Raw genomic sequence first — 13,487 nt, forward strand, 5'->3', positions numbered from 1 at the left:
GATGTATCTCCCACTCGTGCATTTGGTGGCTGTACCTGCTGAGCAGGTCCGCCATCTGATTGTCCTTGCCTGGGAGGTGTTCCGCCATGAGGAAGATGTTCCTCTGAATGGCCCACTTCCACATGCTCTGAGCCAGATGAGACAACTGAGGAGAGTGTGTTCCTCCCGGTTTCTGAATGTAGTACATGGCTGTCATGTTGTCCGTCCGGATCAACACGACCTGTTGCACAGATGTACCTTGAATGCTTCCATCGCCATGAAGATAGCCATCAGCTCTAGAAGGTTAATGTGCCTCTTCTTCTGCTGCATTGTCCATAGTCCCTGCACAGTGAAGTGGAGTACATGAGCTCCCCAACCCTGGAGAGATGAGTCTGTCAGAATGATCTGTGGCACAGGCTCCTGGAACGGTCGTCCCTTGCAAAGGTTTTGTGGATTCCACCAATGCAGAGAGTTGTATGCCCGACCGGTTACCAACACTAGGTCTTTCAACTGTCCGTGAGCCTGATTCCACTGACGTGCTAAGCACTCCTGAAGCGGACGCATATGTAGTCTCGCGTGCGGGACTATGAAGATGCAGGAGGCCATCATGCCTATCAACTGCATGAACACTCGTGCCTGAAGCGAGTGTCGAGGTCTGAATTTCTGTATCAGCGATTTAATGCTGCTGATCCTCACTGAATTTGGCTGTGCTTTGGCTGCCAGAGTGTCTATTGTCGCACCCAGATACTGCCGTATGTGGGCGGGCTGAAGGTGGGACTTTGGGTAATTCAGTGAGAATCCCAGATCGTGAAGAAGGTGAATTGTGTGGGACATGTGGGGGGCACACTGCTGGGCCGACTTTGCCTGGATAAGCCAGTCGTCCAGATAAGGGTAGACGTGAATGTTCTGTCTCCGTAGGTGTGCAGCCACTGTCGCCAGGCACTTTGTAAACACCCTGGATGCCGTAGTTACTCTGAAAGGGAGGACCTTGAGTTGGTAATGCTGATTTTGAATGGTGAACCGGAGGTATTTTCTGTGTGACGGGTGTAGCGGAATATGAAAGTATGCATCCTTCAGATCTAATGTTGCGAGGAAATCTCCCTAACTGAGCAACGGTAGAACCTGCTGCAACGTTAGCATGTGAAAGTGTTCTGATAGAATGTACTGATTGAGGGGTCTGAGGTCCAGTATGGGTCTGAGGGACCCGTCCTTTTTTGGGATCAAGTAGTACAGTGAGTACACTCATGTGCCTCTTTCTTCCACAGGCACAAGCTCGATTGCCCCTTTTTGCAGCATGACGAGTACCTCCTGCTGCAATAAGTGCAAATGCTCTGTGGACATAGGACAGTGTCTTGGAGGTATGTTGGGTGGAGTGGATGTTAACTCCAGACAATAACCATACTGGATAAGCTTTGTGACCCACCTGTCTGTGGTGATGGACTTCCAGACCGGCAGGAACTGTTGGAGTCTCCCCCCGACCGGTGTTGTATCGTCGGGGGGCAGTGACAAGGCGTCACTGTTTGTTAGTGGTGGAGGATCTGGAGCTGTTGTTTCCACGACCTCTGCCCTTGGCGCTGTTTCCCCGATAGCCACCTCTACTTTTGGTGTATGTGGTTTGCGCGCCACCTTTATTGTACTGTGTTTGCTGGGACAGCTGGCCTCTGGAAACACCTCTATTGCTTGAGCGACGAAAAGAACCACCCCTGAACTGCTGCGACTGGAGAGCCCCCATAGACTTTGCAGTCTGCGTCCTTCTTGATTTTTTCCAAGGTGGTGTCCACCTCTGGGCCAAATAAATGATCAGGGTTTACTGGCTGATTTAGAATGGTGGTCTGTATCTCTGGGTTGAACCCGGAGATTCTGAGCCAGGCATGTAGCCTTAACATGACACTTGTGTTAACGGCTCTGGCCGCGGTGTCTGCTGCGTCCAGTGCACATTTGATAGAAGCATTTGATATGAGCTTCCCTTCCTGTATGAGCATCTCTGCTGTCTCCTTATATTCACCTGGCAAGTGTTGTAATAGGGTCTTCAGTGTTTCGTAATGGGCTCGGTCATACCTGGCTAAGAGTGCCTGAGTGTTTGAAATGCGCCAGATATTGGCCGCTTGAGCTGCCACCCTTTTCCCCGATGCCTCTAACACCTTAGATTCTTTACCAGGGGGAGGAGCATCACCCGTTGTTTGTGAGCTAGCCCTCTTCCGGGCATTAGAAACAACCAGAGAGTCCAACGGCAACTGTCCCTTAATGTAGGTAGGGTCCCCAGGCGCGGTTTGTACTTTTTTTTCAATTCTGGAGTTTATCACCCTGGCCCTTGTAGGCTCCTTAAATATCTCTCCAGCATGTTTCAAGACACCCTTCATCATAGGCAGAGTCTTGACAGTCCTCTCTGAGGTGGAAAAGGTGTCAAACAGAAAACCCACTTCAATAGGGTCAGCATGGAGCTGGACATCATGATTTTTGGCTGCCCTTTCAATAAGTGCATTAAACGCTGCTGAATCCTCAGTAGGCAATCTTTTTACAGCATACACATGAGTGTCTGGGGCAGTGTGTGGATCCCCTGGGTCAGCAGCATCTGCCCAGGGTTCATTATGATCTTCTGGGTCAGTGTCCACAGGATAGTTGTGCTCCTCATCGTCACCTTCCCCTGTTTCCACATCCGAATAAGTGGGCGAGACATCTTGGCCACGTGGAGATATAGGTTCTACAAGAACGGGTGTTGTAGTAGAATCCTTCTTTTTCAATGGGATTCTATACGACTCCATAGGCTGTTCCGGGGCGATCTTTCCTTTATAAATAGAAAGTCTGCCTGTGTCAGCATCGATGAATTGTTCCTGTTGCTCTTCAAGCGAGGGTTGTCGATGTTTTGTGGCCCCGTGGACACTTTCTTGGGCGCCTCGACGGCCATCTTAGGGACTAAGGCCTTCGGTACCACTTTCGGCGGCAGCGTGAAGTGGATGGGCGCCGATGTCTTTTGAGGTTTACCGGCAGGCTTTGGAGGTGGAGTATCCTTTGGTCTGACATCCGAAGCCTTCTCCTGAATGCGCTTCAGAGAGTCCGCTACCTGCTTCGAGAAGGAGGCGGACGGCTGCGTTGCCTCGACGGAATCCTTTGAGCCATCGCCAGGCGTGGACTCGAGGGTTGTACCACTTTTAATCTTGTCCGGTCGACGCATAGGATCGAGAACCTTTTGAGCTCCGAGTCCTTTGTCGGTGTCGACGGTCTTCGGCGCCGATTTTTTCGTGTCGACGTCTTTGACCGGTGCTTTCGGTGTGCCGACTTCGAGCCGACCAATGCAATACGCACTTTGGGTTTCGATTTCGCCTCTAGTGCTTTGGGTTGCGTAGACACCAAAGCTTTCTCTTTCGGTTTAGATTTGGCAACTTGCGGCTCTTTAGAAGTGTCCGAAGCCGGGCCCGAAGGCGGGGCTGTAGAACCCAGTGGAAGATCTTGGGTAAGGTCATGTGGCGATCCCTCGACCTGAGCCTTATGAAGTGTCTTCGCCCCAGTATCAGTTTGTGGGCCTAGCTCTTCGCTTGAGCTATCTTCCATGGCCCCAAAGGGGTCATCGTCGTCTCCTACCTCGTCGACAACGTCTTCAGCATCGACCATCTCAATATCAGCGTCGTAGCTGGAGTCGATCTCCGATGCGGGATCAGACAGGTTCTCTCGAACCTCCCGCTCTGCTCCCTCATCATCCTCTGCATCGAAGATGTTCACCGGGTCAGGTGCCGTCTGCTGGGCTTCCTTGCGCGCTGCGCGTCGAAGTCGAATCGTCTTCTTGGATCGGAAACGAGAACAAGTCATACAGCTGGCTTCATCATGATCCGGCGACAGGCACTTGTTGCACACTGGGTGGACGTCGATGTTAGGATATTTCGAGTTGCACACGGGACATCTTTTGAACGGACTCCGTTCCATGATGGTTCGTCGATAAGGCCTCTGGCGTCTAACAGGCCTTCAGTGCCGAAAAGCCACGCTGCTCCTCTGGATGTCCGGCTCGGGAACTGAGCTGGAACAGAACTGGGCACCGATCGCAAGACAATACCGACGATAAACTAAAGGCCTTTGGCCCAAAAGAAAGTTTTATATTGATTCCGAACTTGAGTGAACCAATATACATCCGAACCCAATGGCGGAAAAAAACAATCTGGGGATGGAGTCCATGCCCATGCGCACTGTAGTCCAGGGGAGGAGCCACCTATCTTGTGATACTCCGAAGACTCTTCCAGGACAACAATGTGCGATCATCCGGACCCAACACTAGGTGGCGATCTATGCACAGATATGAATTCAGCAGCCAACATGCCTCGAACATATGGATCTCATAGATTCCAAAAAAAGAGACAGAGGGCTTACAAATGGTTGTGCTATTCTCTTAGATACACCAATGGTCAAAGATAAAAGTGTAGTCTACACCACTCCTGGTTTGCCATCTGCAGGTTTAGACAGTACTGCTGAAGGTAACAATTTGGCCCTGCCTAGGTCTACATCACTGATTTAATTAGGATCAGCCCAGTGCTGCTCTGGTACAAGATCTGGACCTCCACTGAAACTGATCTTAATAGGGCGATCATTGAAGATTGTATGAGGCTTGAGGGGTCTAAAAATATAAAGTGGCTTGCCTAGGTCAAGGATTTTCTAACAAATATAGGGCATCCAGAATTTTATTATACACCTTTATTGATAACCTCCATGCCCAAAAAAATCCTTAAAGAAAAATGTACCTCTTTTCTGGCTGATCAACGTTGGTCAGTCGAGGGAAATCGGGCTTCTGTCCTTCACCATCACTCATTATTGCAGGAGCCTGGTCTGCAGCTTTATTTGCGCCCCTAGTTGGGAAGTTATGATAGAATGCTACTAGCACAATTGAGAATGGGTAACTTCTTTAGGATGGTCACCTTCCCAGCCATTAATGATTGGTGCAAAAACTTATATAACTGCCCATGTGATGATCTTTCCGTGCAGTCTACCATCCATTGTATTCTTTTTGTAAATTGTATGGGTGGGGAAGGACAAGATACTTAAACCCCTTGTTAAAGCGTTGGGGTTTAAGGCAGTGTAGACCAGCCCTTTTTAAGATTTTACTACTCCAGGATGAAATAACCATTTTTTCTGTATTAAAGTTTTTAAAATTGTAGACGATGTAGAACTTCCATGTGCTAACGTATTCCTGAACTGCACTGGGCACTTTGTGTAAATAAGTCTGGAAATGTATTGATGTGGTCGAACTGAATTCTTCTGTTTTTAAACCGATTTCTGATTTTAATTGTTTTTAATGTTATTACATGTGCTTTTATGGTTTTTTTTAATGAAATCGAATAAAGCTATCTTTGACTTGACTTGATATAGACTTCGGAGATCTTAGAGGTTCAGGGAAGTAGGGAAATAGGGCGAAGGATCTCCGGTTTAGCTGGGTCAAGGGAGGGCTTCTTTAAAAGTGGCAATACCCTGCCCTGCTTCCATAACCTGGGAACTTTGTTCATAGACAGAGACATGTTGATGACCAGGCCCAGAGGTGCGAGTAGCACAGGGAGCAGTCTCAGCTGGTTGGGCTTCATAGAGTCAGCGGGGAAACCAGATTTAACCTTTTAGCAAAGTACACATAGTACCTCCTTGGACACTGGAGGGAAGGTGGCCAGTGTATGGGCGGTAGGGGGTGCAACCCCAGGATCGGGCCCATGGTAACCTGAGGGAAGGTCTTATAGATGTTATCCACCTTATTAATAAAGAAGGCGGCAAGGTCCTCACAGTGCTTGTCAGACTTGATGGCAAACGTCACAGGTGCCCCAGCACTTTTAAGGTTTTTAAGAATAGAAAAGTTCCCTTTAGAAGGATTGTGGCTGTTTTTGATATCATCGGCGAAATGAGCTGCCCGTGCTTTCTGGACAGCCCTATGATATTTCTTAATGGCAGCCTGGTAGCAGCTTTTCTATATGGCATCAAAGTCTCGCCTCCATGCCCTCTCCATCCGTTTACATGCTTTACTTAGATTGTTTGGCAGGGATCATGTCATCCAACGGATGTCGTAGCCAGTCTGATAGTGCTTCATTGGTGGCATCAGAATCTTCCGGCCAGGTGGGCACGCTCGAGGAGAGGATGGAACTGAGATGATCAAAGTGAAGTTTGTGCCAGGCACGCCGGAGCAAGAGCTTGTGGGGTGATTTTAGAGGGGGCACAGAAGTGGTCAGAAGGCAGACAAAACTGCTTACATGCTACGCTCTGTCACTTCGGGGAAGTATGGAGCCAATGCGGCGCTATAAAGCACAATCAAACAGCACTACCGGGCGAATGTTTCCGGATGCAGACTGGCACCTGGGGATTATACTTGGTTAAGGAATCTGCAGTTATAAGTATCAATCAAAAATACAACTACTTGAAACCCACTATCTACCAACTTTAAACCACGTACTACATCTAAGACATGCTGCATTACCTCTAATCTCTGATCCTTTCACATTCTATACCCTCTGTACTAAAACTCCCTACCACAAGACACTCTGTTTCCTCTCTAGGAGCTTTCAATACATTATTTATAAAAAAGACTTTTTGTAACTTGTCAGAAATAGTGAACCACTCCCAACCTTGCTATACACATATCATTCATATCAGTTTCAAAGCCTTTCTGGAAATGCTTATATATCTTGTCTGTGTAGGATCCTCTATCTGGTAATTTGCCATAGTTTTAGTTAAAAGTCTAGTAATCGCAATGTGTAGGAGGTTCAATTTGTACATGCTGGACACAAATAATATGTATATATGTCATAGAGCTAGTTAAATGGTCTATCAGATACAATTGCACCCACAGAACAGGTCAAATCAAGTCATACAACATTACTTTTAAACTAGGATAACCATTCTATCTCAATTGATGGGTTTACCAATAAAGATTCTATCTATCATCTCCGAAATGTAGCTGCAATCAAATAAATATGTATATATACATACATACACAGGGAAAATATAAAAGCAAAACTTGTGGGGAAAAAAAAAATTCTTACATGTTTGTACACAAAATTGACAGAAATATTTTTAGAAATATTGCATTCTAGATGAACAAGTTACTTACCTTCAGTAACCATATATCTGTAAGAAACTTTAGTAGTGATAGATTCCTTACCTTAGAATTACCCCCAAGCGTCAGACTGGATCTGGAAAGTTTTTGTCAGCAGTACCCCTGCACTTCGGAAGGTGGCGTCGTGCGGCTCTGCGTCCATCATTGGCGTCGTGGTTGCCGAGATGACATTGTGGCAGCTACTCAGATGCCGCATTTTGCGTGCGGACGTTAGATCTGTACACTACTTTCCCCGCCAGAAAACGCAGTGCAATGCAAGATACTGACCACTGGCGCCTTGAAACTAGGGCCCTGAAAGGGATTACCTTAACCATAGAAATCAGTTTGCAGGACGGGGAAAGTAAGTAACTTGTTCATCTGAAAGAAACACATAGCGATAGATTCCTTACCTTAGAATAGATACCCCAGCAATAACAACTCCGGTGGTGGGTCTGCAAACCAAGATCACACCAGTAAGCCTCAGAGAACAGAACAACCAAAGAAGCTGTCTCTCCGGATTTGGCTGTCCTGGCAGTAGTGCTTAGTAAAATTGTGCAGCGAGGCCCACGTAGCTGCCTGACAGAGGTCTTGCCGGAGGACACCACGTGACAATGCTATAGTGGCTGCAGTCGCACTGGTGGAATGGGCGCGCAGCCCCAAAAGAGCTTCCTTTTCCTTTTTAGCCAGAGAATAACAGGCTTTAATACACAAGAAGACCCATCGGGAGATAGTTTGTGTACTGCCCGACCTTTTTTGGCGCCAACATAGCCAACAAAAAGCTGGTCATCCTCACGGAACTGTTGTGTGCGGTCCAAATAAAAAAAGCATATGCACGTTTTGCGTCCAGACGGTGGAGCCTCTCTTCTTCTCTAGAAGGATGCGGAACGAAGGTGGGAGAGGTGATGGCCTGCCCGATATGAAAGGCAGTGACAGCCTTCGGCAGAAAGGATGGACATGTCCTGAGGACACCTTGTCCGGATAGACAGATAGAAAAGGAGGCTTACAAGAAAGAGCCTGGAGCTCACTCACCTTCCTAGCAGAGGTGATTGCAAGCAGGAAAGCAGTCTTCAAGGTCAGCAGACAAAGAGGACAATTGTGCAGAGGCTCAAAGGGAGCGAACATCAGATAGGTAAGAACCAGATTCAAGTCCCACTGTGGCATTACGAAAAGAATAGGAGGGAAAAGATGAAGAATACTTTTGAGAAATCGGTTTACAACAGGGGACTTGAAAAGAGAGGGCTGATCAGGAAGCCAAAGAAAGGCCGAAATAGCAGAAAGGTAGTCCTGGATAGTAACCAGAGCAGACCCCTGCTGGGCCAAGGAAAGAAGAAACAGAAGAACTTCTGAAAGAGGGGCAGAAAGGGGATCCACAGCCTTTGCAGTGCACTATGCCACAAATGTGTTCCAGCTGCAGGCGTATACCAACTTAGTGGAGGGACGCCCGGCTGCCAGAATGACATCACAGACTTCAGTAGGCAAGTCAAAAGGCATCAGCTGCACCACACAATCTCCACGCAAAGAGGTGGAGGCTGTACAGGTTCGGGTGGAGGACCGTCCCCTGCTGCTGCAACAGAAGATCCTCCGGCAGAGGCAGTTGGATCAGGGGATCAATTGTCATACTGAGAAACTTGGGATACCAAACTCTTCGAGCCCAGTCCGGCGCCACAAGAGACTTGGGCCCGGTTGCGCCTGATCTTCTTCAGCACTCTGGGCAGAAGTGGTATAGGTGGAAAGGGGTACAACAAACCGCAACTCCACTTGCGTGGAAAAGCGTCGCCTAGCGAGTGCAGTCTTGGAAATTCCAACGCGCAGAACTGCTGACATTGCGCGTTCTCTTCGGTGGCAAATAGATCTAACCAAGGCTCTTCCCACTGTTGAAAGAGACCTTGCGCCACGTCAGAGTGAAGACGCCATTCATGATCCATCATTCACCTGAAGCGGAGTTCGTTCGCCCTGGTGTTCAGTGAACCTGCCAGGTATTGAACCACCAGAGAAATGCCCTGCTGTTCCAGCTATGTCCAGAGGTGCAGAGCCTCCTGACAAGAGTCCACGACCCCACTCCGCCCTGTTTTTGCAGGCGGTGGTGTTGTCAGAACACCTACACCACCTTCCCTTTGACAGAGGGAAGGAATGCCTTCAGTACAAGTCGGATCGTCGAAAGCTCCAGAAGGTTGATATGGAGCTTGGACTCCGCCGGGACCAGAGGCCTCTGATCTCCACCTCACCCATGTGACCCCCCATCCCAGGAGGAACGTGTCCATCACCACTGTGTACTCCGGTTGGGGAAGAGAGAGGGATCTGCCCTGGACCCAATATCGGTTCATGAGCCACCACCGCAGCTGCTGTGCAGTGCCCTCCGAGATCTGGACGTAATTGGACAGGTACCCCCGATTCTGCGTCCACTGGAACTTCACGTCCCACTGTAGAGCCTGCATGTCATCTGGCTTGAGTGACCAGCTGGATGCAGGAGGCCATGTGGCTCAGCAGCCTCAGGGTCATCCTGACCGAAACCCAGAATAGAGGCTTAAAGATCGGAATCATAGCCTGAATATCCTGGACTCGCTGTTCGGGAGGATAGGCCCGAAACTGCGTTGTGCACAGTACCGCTCCGATGAAGAGGAGCTTCTGAGAGGGAATCAGATGCGACTTCAACACATTGATGGAGAACCCCAGCAAATGCAGGAGGTCGGCTGTAGTCTGGAGGTGGGAGACGACTGTCCGCCCGCCTTCAACAGCCAGTCGTCGACATAAGGGAAGACTGGAACCCCTGATCTGCGCAAAAGAGCTGCAACCACCACCATCACTTTCATGAACACCCGAGGGGCACTGGTAAGGCCAGAGGTGAGCACAGTGAGCTGAAAGTGCTTGTGGCCTACCGTGAACCGCAGGTACCGCCGGTGGGCCGGCAGGACGGGAATGTGGAAATATGCGTCCTGCAAGTCCAACGCTAGCATCCAGTCTCCAGGGTCAAGAGCAGACAAGACCTGAGCCAGTCAGCATCTTGAACTTGTCCTTCCGGAGGAAGCGATTGACGTCCCTGAGGTCCAAGATATGATGCAGGCCCTTGTCCTTTTTGGGCACCAGAAAGTAGTAGGAGTAACAACCACGTCCTATTTCTGGCGCAGGAATGTGCTTGATGGCCCCCTTGGCCAACTTCTTGTTGAAGAAGTTCCAAATGATCCCCTGACATGTGGTGGTACTGGGGTGGCATGGATGGAGGGGTGGTCTAGAAGGGGAGGGAGTAGCCACTCCGGACTATGTCTAAAACCCACCTGTCCGAAGTGATGGTGGGCCAGTGGGGGAGGTGATGGTGGATCCTTTGATGGGCCTGAAAGACCGGACTAGGAAGGTTTTGGGGTAGTAGTGGCCAGGGTGGAAGTGGACTGCGGTTCCCATGTCTGTGGCCTCGCGGAGACTGCTGCTGCTGCGGCCTGTGGCTCTGAAGCAAATGTGCTGTGCGCCCCTTCCGTTGCCGCGAAAGGAGCAAAAAGCAGAAGGCAGAGGAGGGCGAGTGGACGACAGGCCCAAGGACTTGGCCGTAGTCCGTGAGTCCTTAAAATGCTTCAACGCACTATCTGCTTGTTGACAAAAACGTGAATGCCATCAAAGGGCATGTCCATTAGGGTGTTCTGGACATCCCCAGAAAGCCAGTAGTCCTGACCCAGGCGTGGCGGCGGAGCACCACTGTTGTGGAAATCGCTCTGCCCAGCGAATCGGTGGTGTCAAGGCCAAATCGTATTGTGAACTTGGCTGCATCTCTCCCCTCAGCAATAGCCTTCGAGAGCACTGTCCGCGCTTCCTCCGGACAGAGGCAGCACCTGCGCCACCGTATCCCACACAGAGTGGGAGTAACGGCACAAGAGGCAAGCAGTGTTCACAGACCACAGCCCTGAACTGGCGGAAGAAAAAACCTTCCCAAATTGTTCCAGTCTCTTGGATTCCCTGTCTGATGGTGCGGTAGGGAATGCGCTCTGGGACGTTGAGGCTTGAACAACCAAGCTCTCAGGTGTGGGGTGTTAGGAGAGGGAAATGGGGTCGCCAGGGGGGCGGGCGATGGCGTCGGGCCAGGTTCCTATCCACAGGAGCCCCTGTGTTGGGCCTGGACCAGGTGCCCAAAAGAATGTCAGAAGGTGCCTCATTGAAAGGCAGCAGTGGCTCCCCAGAGGTAGCCACCGGCTGCGGCACTTCTGTCAGGAGGTTAGTCCTGATGGCCACGGTAGGGAGCTCGAGGTGAAGGGCCTTGGCCGCCCTATGCAACACCACTGCGTAATTAGCACCCTCCTCTGTAGCCAAGGTAGGAGTCAGCATGCCAAGGTCAGGGGAGGTGTCGAGACCACTGGCATCCCCCAGGTTTTCTGCAGAGTCTGGATCATACTCACACTGAGCTGAGTTCCCCCGTCTGTCACCTTGGAGAAATCGATCACTAACGTATTTCTTTCAGATCAGAGTTTATCAATCCAATTTGAACATAACACATTCCAGGTTAATATGTACAAATAAATGTTAAAATTTTGTATACAATGTCAGTCACATAGGAAACAATATATATGCACAAAATACCTCTGAACTTGGTGATCCAAGTAAAACATCAATCGTGAAGTCAGCTACACATGGCAGGTTATAGAAAGAACCTAAAATAAAAACATATCAGTTGGGGAATAAATGGCTCTATGGTCTCAAGAATAATTCCATAGTCACTATTATTGAATAAAATGTAAGACACTGCATGATTGTGAAACCATAAACAACTGTTAAGCAGGGGCGGATTGTACAAAAGTCATTTTGATGTGCAGCAGTTTCAATCTAATTTGCACATCTTTAAAAATAATCACAAAATAATACACTTTCTACCCCCAGGAGAAGGTGAATATACGAGTTACTTACCTTCGGTAACGATGTATCTGGTAGAGACGATTCTAGCTGCAGATTACTTAACGTAGAATTATCCCCAGGCTTGAGACTGGATCCAGAAAACTACTTTGCCACAGCATCCCTGCGCGCCGGGCGGACGGCACCACGTGACTCCGCCCCGACGTCCTCCGCGTCAGTGACGTCAACAAGCATACATAAGTACCACCCCGGCGCGCCTACGTCAGTTTTTCGGGGAACTTTTCCGCGCCACAACACGGAGCCATCACCAACATAAACTGTCAGAATACTGGAACAGTGTGCGAAAAAACCCTCGAACAGAAGTGAAAGAAACAAATGGTGAGGAACAGCACCATCCAGAATAGTGCCAGGTACTAAGGCACCAAGATCTGGAATTAAAGCACAGGGCACCGCTATTGGAAAGCAATCCTGCCAACAATACAACAGCCTCCCCGGGGCAGAAGCATGTGCAAAATACACAGCAGACCAAGAAGACTGCAGCCACCGCCCGGAACAGAAGGGGCACCAAGGTCAGAACAGAGAGCAATGACCATTCAACATCTGACAACACCAGCAGGGAGAAGTCTCCCAAAAAGGTACGGGTCGAGACCCAGCCAAGGTACCTCAACCCTAAAGGTTGCCAAGCGTCAGAAGTGCAAGCACAAAAGGAATAAGAACATGAGCGAACCCACATTGGAGACCAGGGTGCAGGAGCGCAGAAGTGCCTATAAAAGTCAAGAAAGGAGCAACAACAACAAGGCAAGCATCCCCCAAAGGAGAGAGTAAGAAAGGGCACTCGCAAAAGACAACCACCCGGAGACAGGCGAGTGCAGAAGACCAAGAGGGCCATCGCAGAACGGAGAGGAAGGGTCGTGAAGGAATCTGGCGCTAGAATCGTCTCTACCAGATACATCATTACCGAAGATAAGTAACTCGTACATCTGATAGAGACTACTAGCTGCAGATTCCTTAACGTACAATAGATACCCTAGCCATACCCAAGGGGTAGGAGGGTCTGCGAGAGGACCTCCCCAGCTCAGGCGAACCAAAGACCCTGACAGGGGACAAATTGCCGGGACAGGGAAATAACCCAGTCCTTCCAAACAGGGATGAGCCTCAGGGACAGGGTAAAGAGCCCAGCCCCCCCCCCCCCCCCCCCAAAAGCGGACTAGAACCTCAGTGCCGTGGAGAACACTACCTCACAGAGGATGTGTCACAACGACAAGCTGCAGCCTCACCCTCACCAAGCAGGAGAAGGAAGGGCAATTCGAAAGGAGTCCATCAATCAGCCAATGTACCAGGGGCCTCCACCGGAAGCCCAAGGTACAGGCAATACGAAGGTGGACCAGCAGCCAATGTACCAGGGACCTCCCTCGGAAGCTCCAGGTACAGGCAATGCAGGGGAGTACCGAGGAAGAACAGCAACCCAGAGACTCCAAGGAGAAGAGCAGAAACTAGGGCAAGAGCCCTCCACCGGGAAAAATACCCAGTGAAGAGGGTGGCCGAACTCATCATAGCTGGATGTCAACAGGCCAAATAGAACAGCGCCTCAGTGATTAAGGCAGGTGGAAGAGAAAAACCTAGTCTC

General features: G+C 49.7%; 1 protein-coding gene across 3 annotated transcripts in view; it reads right to left on the reverse strand.

Moving 5' to 3' along the window:
• Positions 1–13,487, reverse strand: part of USP24 (ubiquitin specific peptidase 24) — a 1,909,144-nt gene that overhangs the window by 1,171,403 nt on the left and 724,254 nt on the right. For all 3 annotated transcript variants that reach the window (XM_086952711.1, XM_086952716.1, XM_086952707.1), the window contains exon 36: positions 11,591–11,661. In XM_086952711.1, the coding sequence (XP_086808837.1) occupies positions 11,591–11,661 (71 nt within the window). The remainder of the gene's footprint in view (positions 1–11,590; positions 11,662–13,487) is intronic.

Source organism: Lissotriton vulgaris, chromosome 1_1 (assembly GCF_964263255.1).
Source record: "Lissotriton vulgaris chromosome 1_1, aLisVul1.2, whole genome shotgun sequence".
NCBI lineage: Eukaryota > Metazoa > Chordata > Amphibia > Caudata > Salamandridae > Lissotriton > Lissotriton vulgaris.